Here is a 23,903-nt window from a genome sequence, read left to right as displayed (position 1 = left end):
TGACCCAAGTTCACAAAATGCAACAAGGCAGAGGGTGACAGGGAGAGGCAGAGGGTGACGGGAGAGACAGTGTGTAACAGGGAGAGGCAGGGGGAGGCAGAGGGTAACACGGGGAGGCAGTATGTGACAAGGAGAGGCAGAGGGTGATAGGCAGAGGCAGTGTGTGACAGTGAGAGGCAGGGGGAGGAAAAGTGTGTCAGGGGGAGAGGCAGGGGGAGGTGGAGTGTGACAAGTAGAGGCAGAGGGTGACGGGGAGAGGCAGTGTTTGACAGGGAGAGGCAGAGTGTGTCAGGGGGAGAGGCAGGGGAGGCTGTGTGTGACAGGGAGAGGCAGAGTGTGACAAGGAGAGGCAGTGGGTGTTGGGGAGAGGTAGTGTGTGACAGGGAGAGGCAGAGGGTGATAGGGAGAGGCAGTGTGTGACACCCCCAAGGCCAGTGGTGGCCCGGGTTTACCTGAACTGGGTGGAGTTCACACTGTGAGGTTACTTCAGTTCTTCTTTTCCAATTCGGTCAGGAGTCTTTCTGCTCACAATGAATGGACAAGTTGGTACAATTATAACGGTTTATTTTGTGACTCTTGGGTGAGGGTATAAATGATCACCTTCAGTAATAACGGCAATTATGGTATCAAGCAAACAAAGCACTGCACACTTCTGTACACATCTTTAGTGGAAGAGTACAATATATCCAATCCGATGAACAATTCAACTCTTATAACACAATCTGTTTACCTGCAATATATGCAAACTTCTCTTCACAATACACTTACTATTATGTGCAATAGCTGCATGCATTAACTAGACTCTGCTATATCATCCTACTACTGGGTACCCAGATACAACTCAATAGTCACTATTCCTTGTAATGATCCGGCAGATCAAATGCTGTGTAACAGTCTCTTCAGGTTGGCTCAGTCAGCAGTAAAGCACAGTCTTTATTTGGGGGTCAGTGGATGAGAGTCTTACAATAGGTTTGCTAACTGAAAACAGTCCAAGGCCAACTCATTTAGGTGTTCTCAAATCCTTAGACAAGGCTTGGTTAATGCTGAATCCCACATTCAAAGCAGCTTCCAGCATGAAGGGGTTAAATGAAGTCTCTGCATTCACAGTCTACTGAGAGATCCTTTTATAAAGGTTACAGTCTTTTTAGGGCAGTCCTGTTATACTCTGCTGGGGGGTCTGACAGGGACCCACTTCTATAGCCAGGAGCTATCTTTTGCCTGAGCTCTCTGTGGATGCTTTCCTCTGTTAATACTGGAGTTGGGGTGAGTGGTGCAAACTTGGATCTAGTGGGGAGCACACTTTTACACAGGGGTGTTATAGTCAGACTCACGCTTTATTGGATGTTGCTGGTACAGGCTGTTACAGTGTCCTCCACTCTGCATGCTGTCCTGCTCTGCAGGGTCTCCTCTGAGCACATGGGGCTCTGTGTGTCTATGCTCCTTGCTGCTGCTGTTAGCAGTTATTTCCACTGTGTCCCACTCAGTAGCATGCACTTTTATTGCTAGCAGGGACGGCTGGCAGATTAGCTGGGGAGATTAAGAACTCTCTCTGTGTCACTCTCTTCACACCTCAGTTCCATTCAGCTCAGACACCATGCTGCTGCCCTCTCTCTCTCTCTCTCTCTCTCTCTCTCTTCCACATCCTTCTTCCTGCTTCACCTCTTGACCCCACACTCTGTTAGCCAATACAGCTACCTTTTCTTCAAAGCTGTCAATCATCCTGCTGGGTTGATCCCGCCCCTGCTGGTAGCATTAAAGGGGCCTGCACTCAATTTACCCTCAGTGCTCCATACCTTAGGCAGATACTCAAAATGTCAGTTTATAGTGATTAGCAACCCACTGGGGTGCTACATTCGCCCACGCTTTTTCATGTTCGTGTCCTCACGCATCGACAGCTAATGGCAACGGGAACCATCAATCCCCATAACTGGCGGGCAAGATATTCCTTGTGCTTCTTGCTGGTAGAAATTCCTTTTGGATCTTTTTTCTTTCCTTCTTGATGCCTGCTGTAACCACAAGGTGACCTCCTCCTTGCTGATCGTGTGGTACTCAACGTCGGGCCCATGCAATTCTGGGAAGAGCCATGTCACTTTCTCCTTAGCTGCACTAGGGGTTTGTTCTGGGGCCTTACACTCAGACATTGATACATCTGACTCTTTGCTATTGGTTTCCAAGGCTCTAGATCTCTCTGCCACAACTAGTTGCCCCACAGCTTCAATGGCTCTTTCTCGGTGAGTTGCACTGGAATCTGTTGGTCTGGGGTTGGCTGTGCTGGAACCAGTGTGCTCTATCCTTTTTCTGCCCTCCCATTCTCTTGGTTCTGGGGGAAATTGCCATCTGACTACATCCTGCAGCTTCGGCTGCATCTTGTTACCTCCCCGGGGTCTTTCCTCAACCAGCAGAATTTCACTTGGTTCCTCTCTACTTTTACTGTAATGGTAATCTTGCTGGCAGTAGCGTGAATGCTCTCTGAAAGGTGGACAGCGCCAATGCTGGCTGCCCTCTGCAGCATGCCTGTTGCCTTGCGCCTGAGCCCCATTTAGACTGATCACGTGTACAGCCTTGATACCTTTCTTTCCATTTGCCAACTCAAATTCCACCATTTCGCCACTTCTCAGGCTCCGAAACCAGTTTCGGTTGGTTTTCTGAATGGCCGTAAAATGTACATACACGCTTTGTCTGGTGTCTGTTCTCTTGATGAACCCGTACCCACGTGGTACACTGAACCACACGACACGACCAGAGATCCTTCTTGGGTTGGTTCGCTCACCAGCCACAGCATTATGTACCCCAGACACTCTCATTTGGTTCTGGAATACTGCAGGTGGGCGTGCATTTCTGGGTCGTCCTTCCCAGGGTGGTCCTCCTCGTGATGGTCTTCCTGAGGACTGTTGACAATGCCTCTCAATGTGACCACTTTGTCTACATTGCCAACATATTGGCCTCCCTCGAGCATGAGACTGATTAGTCCCCCATCTTCCAGTCTCCTGGGTAACGTCCCATCTGGATTGGTGCTTTACTCTGCGTTCTGAACGCCATTCCCCGTTTCTGTATACAGTCTGTTTTATTCTCTGGTTGGCTAGGGTCTTTCTCATCTCTGCAGTCATTTTGAGGAGTCCATCCAATGTTACAGACAATTCCCTAAAAGCTTTGTCCTCTGAAGTGGGGTTGCCTTTATGCACTTCCATGTCCGATCCTGTTCGTGACGCCAAATGTGACACCCCCAAGGCCAGTGGTGGCCCGGGTTTACCTGAACTGGGTGGAGTTCACACTGTGAGGTTACTTCAGTTCTTCTTTTCCAATTCGGTCAGGAGTCTTTCTGCTCACAATGAATGGACAAGTTGGTACAATTATAACGGTTTATTTTGTGACTCTTGGGTGAGGGTATAAATGATCACCTTCAGTAATAACGGCAATTATGGTATCAAGCAAACAAAGCACTGCACACTTCTGTACACATCTTTAGTGGAAGAGTACAATATATCCAATCCGATGAACAATTCAACTCTTATAACACAATCTGTTTACCTGCAATATATGCAAACTTCTCTTCACAATACACTTACTATTATGTGCAATAGCTGCATGCATTAACTAGACTCTGCTATATCATCCTACTACTGGGTACCCAGATACAACTCAATAGTCACTATTCCTTGTAATGATCCGGCAGATCAAATGCTGTGTAACAGTCTCTTCAGGTTGGCTCAGTCAGCAGTAAAGCACAGTCTTTATTTGGGGGTCAGTGGATGAGAGTCTTACAATAGGTTTGCTAACTGAAAACAGTCCAAGGCCAACTCATTTAGGTGTTCTCAAATCCTTAGACAAGGCTTGGTTAATGCTGAATCCCACATTCAAAGCAGCTTCCTGCATGAAGGGGTTAAATGAAGTCTCTGCATTCACAGTCTACTGAGAGATCCTTTTATAAAGGTTACAGTCTTTTTAGGGCAGTCCTGTTATACTCTGCTGGGGGGTCTGACAGGGACCCACTTCTATAGCCAGGAGCTATCTTTTGCCTGAGCTCTCTGTGGATGCTTTCCTCTGTTAATACTGGAGTTGGGGTGAGTGGTGCAAACTTGGATCTAGTGGGGAGCACACTTTTACACAGGGGTGTTATAGTCAGACTCACGCTTTATTGGATGTTGCTGGTACAGGCTGTTACAGTGTCCTCCACTCTGCATGCTGTCCTGCTCTGCAGGGTCTCCTCTGAGCACATGGGGCTCTGTGTGTCTATGCTCCTTGCTGCTGCTGTTAGCAGTTATTTCCACTGTGTCCCACTCAGTAGCATGCACTTTTATTGCTAGCAGGGACGGCTGGCAGATTAGCTGGGGAGATTAAGAACTCTCTCTGTGTCACTCTCTTCACACCTCAGTTCCATTCAGCTCAGACACCATGCTGCTGCCCTCTCTCTCTCTCTCTCTCTCTCTCTCTCTTCCACATCCTTCTTCCTGCTTCACCTCTTGACCCCACACTCTGTTAGCCAATACAGCTACCTTTTCTTCAAAGCTGTCAATCATCCTGCTGGGTTGATCCCGCCCCTGCTGGTAGCATTAAAGGGGCCTGCACTCAATTTACCCTCAGTGCTCCATACCTTAGGCAGATACTCAAAATGTCAGTTTATAGTGATTAGCAACCCACTGGGGTGCTACACAGTGTGTGACAGGGAGAGGCAGGGGGAGGTAGAGTGTGTCAGGGGGAGAGGCAGGGGGAGGCGGAGTGTGACAGGGAGAGGTAGGGGAGGCAAAGTGTGTCAGGGGGAGAGATGGGGAGGCATAGTGTGACAGATAAAAAACAGTGGGTGACAGGAAGAGGGTGACAGGGGCAGCAGTGGGCCCCTTAGTCCTCAGGGGCCCTGGTGCACTGCCCCTGCTGCGCCAGATAGTTCAGCCTCTACTGTAATCCTTTCTTATTTGTAACCTGGGGAAATTCTCTGCTGTCTAGAAGGTTTGATCACAGCGGGTATCCGTATGATGGTTTATGGTGTCTAGGTCAACAGTCGAAAGGTCGACCCCGTATGGTCGACATGCACTAGGTCAACACTGACACAAGACCGACACAAGCAAAAGGTCAACATGGCAATGGTGGACACATTAAAAAATGAGGCACCATGGCCCTTATTCTGATTGACGCGTACTTTACCGCATACTTTCGGATGGCGTCTTTACGGCGTCTGCGCATGCGTGGAGAACGCAACGCGCATGTGCCAGGCCTTGACTCCGTACCAGTTCGGCCAAATCCCGTTCCAAACTGTTCCCCGCAATCAGTCGGGAAATATGGGCGTATTATGGGCGTCATGCGGAATGACACATGGGCGTAGTTTCAAAGTGGGCAAAACGGGGCGGAAACATGGGCGGACACGGGGGAGTACACTTATGTTGGGGGGCGTACATTCGGATACCACTCCGAATGCACGCGATCAAAAAGGGAAGAAATGTGCGGTGTCCACAAGTGTACTATTGCTTTGCGGACACCACTCGTTCATGCGGTAGGCGAACGTACGCCTAATGACTACAAGCATTAACACCTGAACCCAATAGAATCGACTCCTTTACTCATTACTCACTAATAGGACGCTTGTCAGTGCTTTAATTGAAACCATTGCTGCTTCAATTGCTGTAAGGGTTAATGTGTGCAATGCATGTGTTAGGCATGCTTGTAAGGATATATTGGCATCTAATTGATTCCAATTCCAAATAAGAAGTTTTTTATGAGGATAGGTAATTGAATAAGTGGGTCATGTGATGTATTGCAGAAGATACATAATAGTGGGTTGTTTGGCGTAAATACTCCGCTTACGGGCGGTCGCACCGCTTGGCTCCCGTTCGGATGCGGTATTCCCGAGCATAATCTGTAATACTCTGTAATACCGTGCAGAATCTGAGTGTTTCTCCCGCACACGCATGGTTTGTATGTCGTCCGTAAACACGCCCTGTTCTTAAAGAGTGAGTCCGTCCGAATGCGGAGGACCCGTGGGCGTTTCTACGGACGATGGCCGCACGCGGCAGAACACCGTCGCGTGCGGACCGCTCCGTAAGAATGCGGGAATATCCGCACCGATCAGAATAAGGGCCCATGTGAGGGTACTAGCTACTCTAATTGGGGGACCATGTCGTCAGGTGTTGACATCTTTGACACCAAAAACCATGAAACACTCATGGCGATCTTTCCATGTGTCTACCTTTTTTAATGTTGAAATTTTGCTTTTCATTTCCAAACACAGCCCCAGTGAATACAAACCAACCCCCCCCCCCCACACACACACCGGCCGAGCCCAAGTGCACACGTAGACCCCAACCATCGACGGAAGGGCCAATTTTGGACCTGTGCAAACAGAATCTGAATCAGCCCTAAAGTCCTAAATCCGCCTGCTTGTACTGTATATCTGCCTGCTTGTACTGTATATCCGCCTGCTTGTACTGTATATCCGCCTGCTTGTACTGTATATCCGCCTGCTTGTACTGTATATCCGCCTGCTTGACTGTATATCCCTCTATATCCCTCTGTTCATTTTTCACTTTGGAATAAGTACGTGGTTGTATCGCTTGACATTATTATCCCACCTCGTACCTCCCCACGCACGCGCCTCCTCCCAAACGGAGATGGGTTACCTTCATTGTCTTACATGTTATGTCGGAAAATCCACCTCCACATTTGTGAAACAATCACCTCGGGACCCATTTCCAGAGTGCGGTCTCAGCCAGAACCTTCTTACTTACAGTAAAGAGCGATAATATAAAAAATACAAATCCTCAAATCCCCCAGCGCCTACTCCCACAACGCGTCAAAGCCTCCAAAATGCAAACGTTAGTCATTGTAAAAGCTAAGAATCAACATAAAGAGGGCGAGGGGCTTTGTAAAACGAAAAAAAATAAAAATAAACAACGAACTGGAAATAAAAAGACCATGACAGAACATTCCGGATTTCAAGAGCTGATGTTTCATTATCGCCGGAGCTGTTTGTTGAGGGGAAGGGGGGGGTCGGGTCGCTGGATCCCCTTGCTGTGTAAGTGTAGTGTGTAGGATGGGAGAATTAGGCTACAATTAACGCATCGTGGGCTAATTGCTGGGCTTGGAGGGTTCAGTTGGTTGTCAGCGTACAGAAATAGACCAGTATTCCCTCGTAGTTCTTTGTCTCAAACACCGCTATTAACTTGTCGCTGTGTGGAGTCCCCCTCCTACATTGTCCTCCCCGCACAGTGTGGGGTTTTCCACGGTCGAGGGGGTTAAAGTGGAAACAATCAGATTTTAGAAGAGCTGCAATTACGTAATCAGGAGTTCAGCTAAATGAACACCTCTCTTGAACCCTTGTTCTCTTTAAAATTAGATGTATCCCATCAATTATAAAATGCCAGTAGCTGCGGTTATCTATTGCAGTTATGTCAGCGCCGGACGTTGGTCTCTGCTGTTAGCGAGCTGCCATCGGAATTTGTGGACAAAAATAGACAGGGCCCCATTCTTGGACCTTTATTGTGCCTTCCACAGACACGGGCTGCACTACTCTCCACTGCTTCAAGGGAAATGTCAACTTTGTTCATGACAAATTATGCTTGATAGAATCCAATACCAGGCCTCTTTTTCTGCCCGTAACTGGAGTCCTGGCAGTCCCGCCTCCGATGGCAGCCCTGGCTATTGGCAAATATTTTCCAAAATGTATTGTTGTAAACAGTAAGCGTTTGACTTAAGCTCTTATACTAAGGGCCTGATTCAGACCTGTTCAGTCGGCTGCGTACATTTGCCGCCTAGCAAACAGGTCAGGAAGTCAGTCAGGACTTTCGGACCCAAATGAAGGGGCCTGGATCGGTGTGTAACAATATAGCAGTAATAAGGAGGTTTCCAAACTCGGTTCTTTATACAATATACTGTACTACAAATCGCCGCTTTACTCTTTCTCCAACCTTGCTTAGAGAATGATCCTCTATGCAGGAAAAGTTTAAGGGCCAGATGCACTAAGCTTCAAAAGTGATAAAATGGAGAGTGATAAACAGCCAGCCAATCAGCTCCTACCTGACATGTCACAGGCTGTGTTTGAAAAATGTCAGGCAGGAGCTGATTGGTTGGTTGTTCATCACTCTCCATTGTATCACTTTTGAAGCTTAGTGCATCTGGCCCTAAGAGAGGAAGGGGCCCCTGTACCACCCCCTCTCTCCACCTACGTATGCCCGAATCTGTGTAGAAATGGCGCCATCTTCCCAGTGGTTTCTGTAGCACTGGCATCGGAATCCACAGTAGGCAGAACAATGTAGGGCGCATGTGTTCACCTCGGCGACAGACCCTTAGTTATTTTGTTGGGAACCCTCTTAGATCCATTGCCTGGCTATGGTGGGGAGAAGATCAGTAAACCTGTACTGCATGGATGGGTCAGTTTGCTGTGCTCAGGTGGCTGGGGTGGGGAATGTACAGGGAACACAGTAACTGATTCTATAGGCTGTAGCTACTGTCCAATCAGATCAGGGGTAAGCATCAAGCTTTGAAAAGTGTCTAGAAGTGGACCAGTGAAGACGGTGCGTGGAGCAACCAATCAGCATTGAGGTAGAATTTATTAAGTACATTCTTTAAAATGATAGTTTGAAGCTGGTTGCTATGGACAACTTCTTCACCGTTCCAGTTCTTGGTCTTGCACCTACCTCTGCTCTACATGGTTGGCAGGAGCAAGGAGAGTACAGCAGATAACAAGTTCTTAATTGTTCTTTAACAAACTCATCTGAGGATTGAGTCCAACCCATACTATTACAGGTACGGTAATATGCAAATGCTTGTTACAGCCATCTCCTTGTGTGCCAGTGTGCACCCGAAGAGTGCAAGCCAGAAGATTCCCATTTTCTGTCCCCCTGCGCATAGCCATCTAAGCAGTGTAGGCCCCTGGGCACACCATTCTTTAGCCAGGGGGTGTACCACAGGCGGCAGTAGCTGTGGTGTCCTGTGGACGGAAGGGAGGTGGTGTTCCTTCATCCATGACCGGAAGGTGCTATCGACAGTGGGCGTGGCTCAAAAAAAAAACAGGTTGCTGGGAAGAGGGGGGGTGGGTGGGTATTGTCCATGACTGCAACCTCCAATGGGTATGGGGGATGGCTTGCTATGTGCACAGCCAATCAGTGCATTGAAGGGTGCAGCAGGTTACAGGCCATTAGAATCCTGGGGCCATGTCCTTTGCAATAATTATCCCATATGTTAGGGCATATGCGATAATTATCTATGCGGTAGTGGGCGATGTGTGGCGTGGAAGGGGCTGCAGATTTTACTGCATCCCACCCACTGCCTGTAACATGACAGTTTGGAGTTCACTGGCTGGTACTTTATCTCTCTTCAAGCTATGATGAATCTAAAATGCCTACTTTTAATAAAGAGCTGCTACAGTACGAAATAACCGTGACTGATTGCTAGAACAAGCCCATTCAACCGCTATGTAACCTCTTTCAACAAATGCCATCATTTGCACAGATATTAGCAGGGGAGGGGGGGGGGGGGGTTTGCCTGCCCATGTGATTTTTAAACTATGCAAATTGCAATGCCATAAATATTTATTTTCTTCCATAATGAAATGGAGGCTGTGTTGATTTAATTGCCTGCATTAACGCTACCCCATTCTCTTCCAGTGAGACTACATGACAGTATCTCGGAGGAACTACACCACTACTTGGTGTTTGATCTGTAAGTATGTGATGTGCCTTTGCAAGCTGCGAGCTGTGCCTGATCTGCAATCTGTGACTAAAATCACAATGAATAAATAATGCTGTAATAAGGGTTGTGTTATGTGTCGGAATTTATGCACGATTTTCCCGAGATCTGTCGGTTAGTTGGACCCAGTCTATTACAATGATTATTCTAATTGCCTTTCTGTACTCATTCTGCGCTGAGCCCTTGTAATGGCCCATTTCAATAGTTCAGGAACGCGGCTGAGCGCCACCCTTTGTGTTTCTCCACCCTTTGTGTTTCTCCACCCTTTGTGTTTCTCCACCCTTTGTGTTCCGTTACGTTCATCTGGTGCTGAAAAGGTCAGAAGTGCTTCGGTCTCAGCAGAATTGTTCATTTAAGAAACCAGGCAGAGAAAGTGGACCGAGATAAAGGGGGTCATTTTGGTTCACTCTTTCTGACAAACTCCTTCTTAGATGGACAAAACCATGTGCACTGCAGGTGGGGCAGATGTTACTTGTGCAGAGAGAGTTAGATTGGGGGGGGGGTTACTTCAAAGTGAGATCTATATTGCAGTGTAAAAATAAAGCAGTCAGTATTTTCCCTGCACAGAAACAAAATAACCAAATCTAATTCTATCTGCACCTGTTACATCTGCCTCCTGCAGTGCACATGGTTTTGTCAAGCTTAGAAGAAATTTGCCTCTAAGAGTGAACTAGAATAAGGCCCAAAGTACCAGCCAAAAAAAGCCCCTAGCTGGGGAAGATGTATTAAGCCTGGAGAAGAGAGAAACTGGAGATAAAGTAGAGATAACGTGAAAGGAGATAAAGCACCAGCCAAACAACTCCCAACTGTCATTTGCAAACACAGTTCATTGGCTGGTGCTTTATCTCTTTTTACCTTATCTCCACTTTATCTCTTCTCCAGGCTTAATACATCTGCCCCAGAGCCTGTGATGTGGCAGTTAGGAGCTGATTGGCTGGTCATTTATATCCGCCCACTTTATCTGTCTCCAAGGCTTAGTATATAGACCCCCTTAAGTTCTGAAAAATGTTTTATAAAGCTTTTACAGCAACTTTGTCGACCTAGTTGCATGTCGACTCAGCGGTGTCGACCTAATGACTGTCGACCTAAGTCGGTTCGACAATACGATCCACACCCTATTAGACAATATTAAGCCCCCCAATATTCGGGGCCCTATACAGTTGCCTTGGCTGCCTAGACCTAAACATAGAGACTACAGGGGGAAGTGCAGGTTGTCAAATGTGAACATGAGGCTAATAGCATCCAAATAGATTATACTTATCATTTATACAGCGCAGGCATGTCCAAACCAGGGCTCTCCAGATGTTGTGAAACTACAAGTCCCATTATGCCTTGTCACAGTTTTGCTATTAGAGAATGTTAAAATGATGGCAAGGCATGCTGGGATGTGTAGTTTCACAACAGCTGGAAGGCCACAGTTTGGACATGCAGGAGGTAATAGCCAGGATCTGGTTAATTGCTATAGGAAACATCTTCACTTTTGAAATGGTATGGGTCACAGAGTCAACATACATTATGTCGACCACTAAAGACCGACAGGGCTTAGGTCAACACATGATATAGGTCGACATAGCTAAGGTCGATAGGGCCCAAAGGTTGACGTAAACATTAGTTCAACAATGGGAAGGTTGACAGTCAAAAGGTCAACATGGACACCCTGTCAGTGTACCGTGTACCCTGGCATGGCTCGCTGTGCTCAACCATGCTTCAGGCCCGATGCCTCGCTGCGCTTGGCACACAATAATATTCTCTCTCCACGCCCTATTGGATGGTAGGTTAGGAAATGCCGCCTGTGAAAAACTCAACCTTCCTAATGTCGACCTAATGCCTGTGTTGACCTTCCGACCCTGTGGCGACCTTAGCCCCCTAAAATGTACCCCTAGAGGTAGAATTGTTTCCGTTCTACTCTCCGTTATCTTTTTCCCTGCATGTATATTACAAATCCTATCAGAGGTGCGCCTTATAGTCGCTGAAAGTGAATGTAACAGAGGGAAGCTGCCCGTGTGCCTAATACATAGCAGCAATTGTCTGCATTTTGGCATCAGGAGCTAGAACGCACCTCAGATTATTGACCCTGTTCCTTTCGGGGATGAGTCGGTCTCTGCACACAACCTTCCGTACTGGCGCCAAGTGATGGCTGAGTACAGGGCAATATTGTTGGTACAGACAGTTCCAGGAGAACATGTACAGCCGATAAATGAAAGTGTCACAAATGAGAGAAACCCCTTTGATACTAAATATCAGATATTTTCCTGGTAACTGCCAATTCTGAGACGCTAATGACCCCGGCGTGTAAAAACAAGTTCAGAACTCTGGGTATTTTTACAGCATGAATGACCCCAGGTTATGGTGCTGCCGGATAAAGTTCGTCATTGTGTGCGAGGCTAAGGGACTCTTTATTGAACTTGACAAATGTTGTCTGAAGTGCTTAGCAAGATGTGCCTGTACCTTGCCCCAGATGACGGTGCTGTGTCTCCGCAGGGTCACCGGAGGAGAGCTGTTTGAGGATATTGTTGCCAGGGAATATTACAGCGAAGCAGATGCCAGGTTAGTGTGTACGGCTAATGCCAAAGGTCATTGAGGCATTTGTCATCTTATTTATTGCCTGCAGCCAATGACATGGGGAATATGTGCACACCCTGAGCATGTAATGGGGACACATGTACGGCTACTGCGGATGGCTGTGAACGCATCATCATGCCCCTCCACGCATTGTGCCACAATTTACAGATGTACCGTGTCTAGAAACACTGGGTGAGATTTTATAGGATGAGAGATTCAGAAAGTGAGAGAATTGGTGAGAAATCTCCAGTTTTTTTAAAGCAGCAATCATTTACACTGCAAAATCAATCTGGTTTGCAGTGTAAATGATTGCCGCTTTAAAAAAACCTGGAGATTTCTCACCAAATCTCCCACTTTCTGAATCTATCATCTTATTAAATCTCACCCACTGCTTCTCATTACAGTGCCCATTCCAACATGCATATACACTGTAGCAATTACACGCATTGTTTTGCCTTTCTCTGGTCCAATACTGCAGTTGGAATGCCGGTGTCGGTATACTGGACACCGGTTTCCTGACCACGGTCATAAGATAGACCGCTGCATATACAGAGAATCCCTACAGGTGCTCTGTGGGTACCCTTACCCTTTCTCCTTACCACCCTAAAGCCTACCCCTCCCTTGTAGCAGCCTACAACCCCCCCCCCCCCCCCCCACCGCACCCACCCAACTATTCAGCCTGACTATAAAGGTGGCCATACACTACTGCGATATATCACAGCAGTGTATTGCCATCCAACCAAACTGAGCCTCCCAGGACCTACCGGGGCAGCAGGATCGCGTGCGACCCCATTCCCCATTGCCAGGAGGGGGGCCGTGTGGGAGGTTGGATGGCTCTTAGGACCATGCATCGGACCTGAAGGGGATGTCGAAAACCTCAGATTTTGGACGATTCTCTGCCCGATATGTCGGAATCTGATAATTTCGACGCAAATCGGACTAGTGTATGGGCACCTTAACCCTCCCCACTAGTGTCTATATCGAACCCCTGTACCACACCACCTAAAACTACCCCTCCCCCCATGCATTGGCCTGACCCTAACCCGCCCCGTCATGCTTACATTCCGGATGTCAGCTGTCTGTATTCCGGCATCAGCATCCTGATGTTTTACTGAAGTTCCGGTGCCGATGTTCTGAGTGCCGATGTCGGTATACTGGACGCCAGCATCCTGACTGCCTTGTTTATCTCTCTTTCTATGTAACTGAGTCATTATTAGTAATACTTACCTCCCAACGTGACCCTCTCCAGGAGGGATACAGTGCTCTGCTCCTGCACTTTCTTTTAAGGCCCTGATTCTGGTTGACAGCGAAGCTCGCAGCTTACCGAGTCCCAGAGGGCCTGCCCTGCCGAATCGCCACCACCATATCCGCTCGCATTTGGCCACTGGTGGAGAAATCTTTCGATGGACGCTGACCACGGAATTATTTCTTCAGGGCTCTGTTCCTGGACTTCCCTCTTCAGTTATGATTGCCATCACCTGTGGTGAAACACTTTTCTTATCAACTGACCTGGTTTCCATCACCTGGTTTAATCATAAATTAAAAAGGGAAGTCCAGGAACAGAGCATTATGTCCCTCCTGGAATGGGTCATGTTGGGAGGTATGATAATAGAAATGTCGGCTATACAAATGCAGACTGTAATTATTGTGCATTCATATAAATTCTCCTTAAATCAAGTGTTGGTTTTAGTAATTGAGTGATGTCTGCTGTCCCAACTTCTTCTACCCAGAGAGACGCCATTGTAGCCTAAATTGAGTCTGTCATGGGTCACTTCACAATCCAAAATCATAGCATATTAATTTGCTATATTTATGACACCTTTTATCTGCATTTCTGTCTTGTGCTCTCTCTCTCTCTCTCTATATATATATATATATATATATATTTTTTTTAACTTTATTTGCTTTCCTTCAGTCACTGCATTCAGCAGATACTAGAGGCAGTACTGCATTGTCACCAGATGGGGGTGGTGCACAGGGACCTGAAGGTAAGTCACAACCAAGACCGCCCATATAATGTCTGCTATCTGCCTTAGAGATAGACTTCCGGCTGCCGTACATTGTTGGCATTGTGACCATATCGACATTTCAGCAGTTATAACAAGCTGAATGTTGACTGATGAATGTCAGCATGCTTACTGCTGACATAACATCCGTGTTGATATGGTGAATGTTGACATAATAGACTATACCTGGGCATGATAGATATTTCACATTATCTTATAAAGATAAAACCATATTGTGGCCTGTTTGATGAAAGGTACATGTCACAGAGCCGGCTCTAGGAGGTTCCATCTCTCACCGATGTCAGTAACTTGTTACAATCGGGACTCATTTCATCCTGTGTGATGTGTGTATGACACAGAGTTAATAAAAAAAACTAGTTTGTTTAAAGGATGCTTGTGTCAACCTCACAGCCCTGTCGACCTTAGCCACGTTTACCGATTTCATGTGTCCACCTTCTGTGGTCACCCCAATGCATATCGACCTAATATTGGTCAACCCAATGAAACAGACCCATCAAAGCAACTGCAAACGGATCACTTCGAAAACGCTCCACTTACTAACTGCACCCCTCAGATAGGGATGTGATATTTTAGGGCTATATTTACTAAGATGAAATTTCTATTGAAGATGGGATGTTGCCCGTAGCAACAAATCACATTTTACTTCTTATTTATTTAGCACCTTCTAGAGATAATTGGTTGCTATGGTCAACACCTCATCTTCAATAGAACTCCCATCTTAGTCAATTTACCCCTGAGTATCTACACCAATAATGCAAGTCTAGTACAGGTTTTTGAAGTAGGTGCCGGATCCTGACTGACAGGGGCTATTCTCCTTTGTGGGGGTCCACGTCCGCCATAGAGGGAGAATAGAACCTGTGGCGAGCACAGCAAGCACACAAGGGGCTTTGATGCGCTCGCCCCTCTGTCGGAGTACCCGCAGTAGGGATTCCGATGTCCGTATACAGACCGTCTGAATCCTGACTGTTAGGCCGCTATCAGTGGCGTAACTGTTAATTCTGCACCCCACTGCCGAAAATGCAGGCCCCCCCCCCCCCTCCCTGCTGGCTGCTAAAGAAGCAGTACTAGAGGGGAGCGTGTACTCACAGTGCTGCAGCATCCAGTCCCAGCTTCTGCTCCCCCAGGACTGTATTCTTATCTCGCTGTTAGTGTACGATCCGAGCCGGGTGACAGACAGCCCGGGGGGGGGGTCTCCAGCCCCCCGCATGCCAGCAGTGGGCTGCTCACACTCCCTGGCAGTAAGGAGAAGTCAGAGCCCGGTCCCCGCGCTGAACACACTGACTCCCTATAGACAGGCTGCATAGGGCAAGCCCTCAGCACGCATCACACAGCCCTCCTGCTACTGCTGCAGCGCTGCTAATACAAAAAAGTGACACTCGGAAAATGGCTGCCCCCATACAGCAGACCATTTTTAAGGTTGCTAGAGGAGGCCGCTGCCTCCTCTAGCATCCTCAAAAACTGTCTGCAGTATGAAGGTAGCCATTTTCCGAGTGTCACTTTTTTGTATTAGCAGCGCTGCAGCAGTACCCGGGAGAGCCGGGACCCAGCAGAAGCCGGGACAGAAGCGCTGGCGGCAGAAGGCAGTGAGTAACAATAGTCCCGAAGACATCCAGCAAAGTCAGAATTATGGGACAATGTAATATATATGGTAAGAAGCCATCGCTAGTGTTGGTACGTCTCAGTTCATTCATTATTGGCGCTCTAGAACATTGAGGCTGCAGTTATGTGATGTTGCGATACTTTCATTAACACAAGAGGTGTTGTGTGCATAGTGGAATAAGAAACTCGCACCTTTCTCCTTTTCACTCACACTCCAAACTGCTTTCTCACCCTGCTATATGGTAGCAACTAAAACACGTCGTACTAATCACTGTACTTCTTTCCTGCTTGGCTTTTCAGTTTATTTTTGCACAGTGTTCAGCTTAGCAGGTTCTAGGACAGTGATGGAGAAAATTGGCACTCCAGCTGTTGAACTACACATCCCAGCATGCCTTGCAACAGTTTTAGCACGGCGAAATAGCAAAATTGTTCCCAGGCATGCTGGGATGTATAGTTCAACACAGTTAGGTGCACAGTTAGGTACATGAATGTTCACCAGGGAACGGCTTTGTAGCGACAATAGCGTTAATGTGCTCACTGTCCTTCAGTAACTAGGTGACATCCCTCAGGTATACTTAATTTCAGATGTGCATTCATCTTTGCCTTGCGTTTCACAATCACCCCGTTTTCTGCTACCGGTATGATCTCCGGCCCCTTGGCTCGTTCTTGCCTGTATTTTCCCCGTGACTCTTGGCTCCAGTTATTTCTGAGGATCTTATAGCATCTGTGCCTAGGGTGAACACAATGAAGGTCGATATATATTAGGTCGACCACAAAAGGTCAACAGGGCTAAGGTCTACAGCAGCGTTTTTAAACCACTGTGCCGTGGCACACCATTGTGCCTTGAGATGTTCTCAAGTGTGCCCCCAGATTTAGAGATGTCCAACCGCCACCAGTTCAACTGTGATTCACTCTTGTGTTCATGTGAGGGCCAATGTATTTTATTGTTGTTACCTGTGCGGACCAGTGTGATGTTTTTTCATATGGGGGGCCAATGAGTTTGTTTTTTTCATATGGGGGCCAATGAGTTTGTTTTTTTCCTGTGGGGGCTAATGTTATTTTCCTTGTGGGGGTCTGATGGTGTGCCTTGGCAGTTTTAATGTCTTGTTTGATGTGCCACAAGTTGAAAAAGGGTGAATATCACTGGTCTACAGGGTCGGTAGGTTGACGCAAGCATTAGGTCGACAATGGGAACGTCGACAGTCAAAAAGTCAACATGAGTTTTTCACTGTCGACGTTTAGAGGTTTATCTAAGGTATGTCGACCTTGATTGTGTTGACCGAGCGACCATATCCCTCCTAGACTATGGCAGGAGTCCTATAATGCATGTGACAGACACCAGTATAGGCATTACGTGCTGTGCGGGTGGCAGGTTATTGGATGCGCAGGAGGAACATCACTGATTTGCCAGTAATCCACTTTCTCCTGTTCTCACACAGCCAGAAAACCTCTTACTGGCCTCTAAGCTGAAAGGTGCGGCGGTGAAACTGGCAGACTTTGGACTGGCGATTGAGGTGGAAGGAGAGCAGCAGGCATGGTTTGGTGAGTGCATGCTTCACGTGTATTAAATATGGAAGAGAGCAAACGCAACACGGACAGGATGCCTCCAATTTCCCACCCAGGCCGGGGGCTGCAGAGTCTGGTTCCAGGATGTGCATGACGATTAGGAAATGTTTTCCCACCAGTTTGTACATTATAGAGCATTGCTATTTTTAATATCTTACAATAAATTAATAATAAATAACTTGTTACCAGCCCGTCATAATGACGGAAGGATATAACAGTAATGTCAGCGCCGGTGGCTGTGAGGCACCCGGACAGAGCAACACTTGAACTCCTCCATCAGATGCCATCTAGTGGCCGCCAGTGAACAAAACACTTGAATTGCTCCTATAAAGGTGGAGAGCAACGTTAGCCTTTTAGTATAAAGGGTAATGAAGATGATGGCAAGTTCTATACAGAAGGATTTTTTTTTAAAAAGCGACCTGGTTCACAGATGCACACAGGGACAATATTTAGGCAGTTGAGCAATTATTGGCAGAGTACGCATACTGTATGTTGCGGCTACCTATTACCTTATTCATAAAGTGATTGACACCCAGGGACGGCTTGGGGGGAGGATACGGGGGGAGTGGCCACAAGAAACTCCAGCAATTGTCAATCATTTTTGTGGGCGTGTCTCAGCCGACAAACCGCGATCCTGTTTGCACAAAAGATACAGTAGCACCAGCATTTGAAGATTAACGAAGATCTGTGACCCCCCCCCCCCCCTGCGATGTGTTTGCATTTCTGAGATGCCATCGCAGGACCCGTTCCGCATGAGCGCATTATCGGGAAACTGCGGTACTGAATAAGCCCCATAGGTGGATTCGGCCTTACCTGGAATGTCAGACCAACCAAATTACACTGTGTCTTGGGCCATTATGGAGATGAACCTGTACAGTATGTCTGAGTCATGGTGGCTGGGACGCATAGCTGCTCCATCATAAGGTTGTCCCGTGTGACATCTCATCCGACACAATGGCCACAATAACATTGCACTATAACACAGTAGTGCAGCATGTAGTATCATGGAGTAGTGTTGGGGTAACCTATTGAGTGCATTAAGGGGAACCAACCGCCTACAGTACTGTGAGGTAGATTTATTAAGCTCGGTGAAGCGATAAAGTGTCTGTTTTTTATCACCGGCCAATCAGCTCCTACCTGTAATTTTTCAAACCAAGCCTGTAACTTCACAGGTAGGAGCTGATTGGCCGGTGATAAAAACCAGACAGTTTATCACTTCACCGAGTTTAATAAATCTGCCCCTGTATCCTATGCAGCTGACTATAACCCATACTATATGTTATTGCAGGATTTGCTGGGACCCCAGGATACCTCTCCCCAGAGGTTCTACGGAAAGATCCTTATGGAAAGGCTGTGGATCTTTGGGCTTGTGGTAATGTCTATCTATCTATCTATCTATCTATCTATCTATCTATCTATCTATCTATCTATCTATCTACCTATAGAACTATCTATCTTATAGGCATCCTGTTGCTCTATCTACCTATAGAACTATCTATCTTATAGGCATCCTGTTGCTCACTATTTCTGCATCCCCTGCCAGCTCCATGCTGAATGTAATTGTACAGAGCTGAGGAGCTATAGGGGGACGTCAGTTAGCCTGGATGTGCCACCTAGCATCGCCGTAATGCGCGTATGCTGCTTTCCATGGTAGGCCATTCCAGAGAAGCATTTGGCGGCCTTTGCATGTAACTGACTAGCCCAGTAGTCTATCATCCTGTAATGTAATGTACATTTGATGTCAGGGTACACATGTACAGGAATAATACAGCTAGTGTTCCTCATCCCCATGTATAAATGACAGTATCTGTTCCTACTTATTACTTTGCTGTCACTTTTCTGTTACTGATGATTCTGTGTCTTGTCCCGGGCAGGAGTTATTCTCTATATATTGCTGGTCGGTTACCCGCCTTTCTGGGATGAGGATCAGCACAGGCTGTATCAGCAGATCAAGGCTGGAGCGTATGATGTGAGTGGAACGACTGACCAATGCTTTACAGCCCATAACGCTTCCAGTAACATCTAAAAATCATGTTCAGCCTCAGCTGCCCCATAACAGAAGGAAGAGACTGAAGTGGCTATGCCAGATACATGATTGGTGCACCATTACATATCCTATGTAAACCTATGGGGGGCTGCTTTTTTGGAACCACACTGCCCTTGGCACCCTTGACCCCACAGATGTACATACACCTGATACTCCCCATCACTTACAGCATCTTTGCCCACTACAGCCCTTAGGAAACTTTTGTTTCCATGGGTATATTCCATCGCATTCCTGGCGATCATGGGCTGCCCTCAGAGTCTCTTCTCCCGTGGGTTAGAGCCACAGGTAATATTGCCTTTGGCCTTTGTCGGTCTTGTTCCTCAAAGATGTTCACTGGAATTAAATACATTGTGTTGCAAGATAATAATAATAAAGTTTTTCCCTTGTTCACCAGTTTCCTTCCCCTGAGTGGGACACCGTAACCCCAGAAGCAAAAGATCTCATTAATAAGATGTTGACCATTAACCCAGCAAAAAGAATCACTGCGGCCGAAGCACTGAAGCACCCATGGATATCAGTGAGTAGTTCCTCCTAGTGTTTCTCATGTGCTGTCTTCCCGATCTTCTTTCCTCCATCTAAAGAAATGATCTTGGCTCCTTCCTGCTTTCAGCACCGTTCTACAGTGGCCTCGTGCATGCACAGACAGGAGACGGTGGACTGCCTGAAGAAGTTCAATGCCAGAAGGAAGCTAAAGGTTAGTCTGCAACTGAACCCTTAAGACCGACCCCAGCATCACAATATGGAAAATCTGACAGGGGCTCCAAACCCTTCCCCCCGCCCCCTTAACTATAACCCTTCCTTTTAGCAGCCTTATCCTAACCCTCATCCACCGCAGCGTGACCTAACCCTCTCCACTAGTGCCTAAACCCAACCCCCTGTAGCCTGCTGCCTAAACCAACCCCCACACCCAGCCTACCCCCCTTTTTGTTGCCTTACACTACCCCACACCCCCAACAGCCTAATACCCCTTTTACACCAAGGAAAAACCCAGGATGGACCCAGGTTGGACCCAGGTCAGCTTTGGTGTAAAAGGGGTCAACCCAGGTCCAGTAACACTGGTCTCCTACACAGGTCCTGACCAGGGTTGAACACTGGTTGGACCTGGGTCGTGGGCGGTGTAAATGGTCCCAACCCAGGTTGGGACATCCGCAAAGTGCTGGATGCATTTCCATAGTGCACTGCAGTGGCAAAAGACAGCAGCCTGAAAGATACAGGCTATGCACACAGAAGTCATAATTGGATGCAGTATCATTTATGTTATTTTTTGGGGGGGGGGGGGGGGGCTTGGGGGAGCACATCGGTCTGCTGCTGCAGGGGAAGGGCACTTAATAAAACTTTTTGCAAAAATATTCTACAAAAAACAAACCAACATTCTTCAATGCTAACTAGTCATGTCTTTTAATTTTTATTTTAAATCATTGTTCTAAAATGAAATTTTTAATGTCATCCATAGGGAAAAGCAGTGCTGACCCAGGTTCAGTGTAAACGGCACAGACCTGGGTCCGACGTGGGTCACGGGGCTATGTAAATGGGGTATGAAGCTGGGTCCAACCCTGGAAACTCCTGTGTTCAAAGACCAGGGTCCGACCAGGGATTTTGGTGTAAAAGGGGTATTACTTAACCTACCCCACAGCTTAACCCTAAGTTGTTGTCGTCGTCGCCCCCATTCCCCCCTAGTGCCTCAACCTAACTTTTCTTTTTTAAACCCAGCCTGTAACTTAACAGTTAGGAGCTGATTGGCCGGTGATAAAGTACCAGGCACTTTAGAAGAGATAAACTGGAGATAAAGCGGAGAAAGGGTAAAAGGAGATAGAGCACAGCCAATCAGATGTATTTGAAAGTTGGGAGTTGATTGGCTGGTGCTTTATCTCCTTTTACCTTTTCTCCGCTTTATCTCCAGTTTATCTCTTCTCCAAGCTTAATAAATCTGCCCCTCAATCTCTTATCCTGCCTTATCACTAAATATCAACGTTTCACTTCCCACTCAAACATAGAGCATAACGGTGTAGGACACAGTGACAAGTACCAAAACTCAGAGAATTTACACATTGGATTTGTACCCATCTTCAGCAGGATGGTGACTAGACCAAGGGGTATACCGTATTTAGTCGATTTAAGTTTTTCAGTCGATGTTCTGTCGATTTTTGGTTGATTTTGTGTGTCAGGTATCTACTAAGATCAAAATCGACTGAAATAGGACTTTGCACTTCAATAGAACTAAGATAAATCCAATTCAAACCTTCAACTTTAATATAGAGCTCTATTCCTATCCCATATTTACTGTCAAATAGTCAATTTGAAAATAGACCAAAAAGTACCACAAACTGTCATTTTCAATAGAAGCAGTTCTATTTGATTTCATGTGGAATTGTCTGACACATACATAAGATAGGAAGAAGAATGCGAGGCACAGCAATGCTTTAGACAAAAATTGTGGCTATGCAAATGAATTAGCCCTGGCATAAAGTTGTTTATGGGTAATACAGTGCATGTGACTTGTTTTGGCCAATAGCAATGCTGTGGTCTAATTTCGAATTGATGTTGAGTCCATTTTTAGTTCTACTGAGGTTGAAAAATACATGTAACACCAATAGAACTTAACAATAGAAACCAATGCACCATCGACAACAGGATAGAACAAAAAAAATTGATTGTAAGCAAAATAGCTATTTGATATAAAAACACTGCAGTCGATGTTGTGGTTGATGTTGGTTTTATTCTGGTCAAACATAGAATTTGGTCTGCTGGACCTACATGTGTGCAGTTTTGCATATATGATACACAACATGCCGTCACTGTAATATTTATGTAGCCCATTCTGGAATGCCCTTAATACTGTACATTACTGGGGGGGGTTTCAATGACGGTGTAGGTTGTGCACTAGGCGTCACGGTCATACGTCCAATCTCCAAACTTCCAATCTCAAAGACCTTATGGCTTTGTATCCAGATGCCTGTACGTTTTATAATTGTTTTGTCTCTAATGTAGGGGGCTATATTGACCACCATGCTGGCTACGCGGAATTTCTCTGGTAAGTGATCTCATTCAATGCCCAATATTTTACCTTTTCGTCTTTCCATATTATCAGGTAGCGGCACTCAATATCGGGCGCTTGTTCTCACCTAAGGGAAGATGTATCGAGACTAGGGGCAGATTTATTAAGCTTGGAGAAGAGATAAACTGGAGATAAAGCGGAGAAAAGGTAAAAGGAGATAAAGTACAGCCAATCAGCTGTGTTTGAAAAAGACAGTTGGGAGTAGATTGGCTGGTGCATTATCTCTTTAAGGGGCCCATTTATCAAGCAATATTTGCGGCTAAATCCCCGAAAACACACGTTTTCGGGGTTTAGCCGCAAATACTAAGTATCATCTGAATGTATTAAAGGGGACCGCAGCAGGGATCAGAGATCCCTGCTGCGATCCCCCCTGCAGCGCCGCCGGCCGCATCCCCCATAGGTTTCTATGGGGGATGCGAAGCTGTCCGATGTATCAACATCGGGCAGCCCGGCATCGCTCCCCTGGGCTATCGCTATTCTAATGTGGCGATAGCCCGTTGTAGCCTATGGCTACATATCGCACTGCCCGAGCGGCAGTGCGGTCAGCGGGGTCGCGGGGGGGTCAGCGCATAACCGCGCATGCGCAGATCCCCCAGCTTCCGGCTCCAGGCATCGCAGGGACGGGCTCCTTTCGGAGCCCTGTCCCTGCCAGATGATACATCCTGGCGGTATTGCAGGGTACCGCAATGCGATGTCGGGCGATGTCACCGCCCCGGCATTGCATTCCAATGATAAATGCGCCCCTTAACCTTTTCTCCGCTTTATCTCCAGTTTATCTCTTCTCCAAGCTTAATAAATCTGCCCCTTAGGGCCTTATTCTAGTTCACTCTTTCTGACAATATCCTTCTTAGATGGAAAAATTCATGTGCACTGCAGGGGGGCAGATGTAAAATATGCAGAGAAAATTAGATTTGGGTGAGTTATTTTGTTTCTGTGCAGGGAAAATACTGGCTGCTTTATTTTTACACTGCCATATAGATCTCACTTTGAAGTAAAACCCCACCCAAATCTAACTCTCTCTGCACAAGTAACATCTACCCCACCTGCAGTGCACATGGTTTTGTCCATTTAAGAAGGAATTTGTCAAAAAAGAGTGAACCACAATAACCCCCTTGGAGAGCAATAAAGTGGAACATTCGCTCAAAGAAGCCAGTCAGCTTCTTCTTGTCTGCGGGTACCTGCCTGCCGTGCCGTCACAGTCCCGTCTCTCCTAGCTCTGGCTCCTGCTTCTATAATGAAAACGGACACTTAGAAAATGGCTGTCCCCATACTGCAGACAGTTTTCTGTCTGCAGTATGGGGGCAGCCATTTTCTAAGAGTCCCTTTTCATTATAGCAGCAGGAGCCAGCGCTGGGAGAGACGGGACTGTGAC

At 46.8% G+C, this 23,903-nt stretch overlaps 1 protein-coding gene across 3 annotated transcripts in view; it reads left to right on the top strand.

The window, feature by feature from the left end:
* Positions 1 to 23,903, top strand: part of CAMK2A (calcium/calmodulin dependent protein kinase II alpha) — a 175,115-nt gene that overhangs the window by 100,511 nt on the left and 50,701 nt on the right. For all 3 annotated transcript variants that reach the window (XM_083181521.1, XM_083181522.1, XM_083181523.1), the window contains exons 4-12: positions 9,594 to 9,648; positions 12,157 to 12,222; positions 14,153 to 14,225; positions 17,303 to 17,405; positions 18,718 to 18,801; positions 19,304 to 19,398; positions 19,871 to 19,993; positions 20,087 to 20,170; positions 22,465 to 22,507. In XM_083181521.1, coding sequence (XP_083037647.1) covers positions 9,594 to 9,648; positions 12,157 to 12,222; positions 14,153 to 14,225; positions 17,303 to 17,405; positions 18,718 to 18,801; positions 19,304 to 19,398; positions 19,871 to 19,993; positions 20,087 to 20,170; positions 22,465 to 22,507 — 726 coding nt within the window. The remainder of the gene's footprint in view (positions 1 to 9,593; positions 9,649 to 12,156; positions 12,223 to 14,152; positions 14,226 to 17,302; positions 17,406 to 18,717; positions 18,802 to 19,303; positions 19,399 to 19,870; positions 19,994 to 20,086; positions 20,171 to 22,464; positions 22,508 to 23,903) is intronic.

The sequence above is a fragment of the Crinia signifera genome, chromosome 4 (genome assembly GCF_055691185.1).
Source record: "Crinia signifera chromosome 4, ASM5569118v1, whole genome shotgun sequence".
NCBI classification, from domain to species: Eukaryota; Metazoa; Chordata; class Amphibia; order Anura; family Myobatrachidae; genus Crinia; species Crinia signifera.
This window is presented reverse-complemented; position numbering and strand designations above follow the sequence as displayed.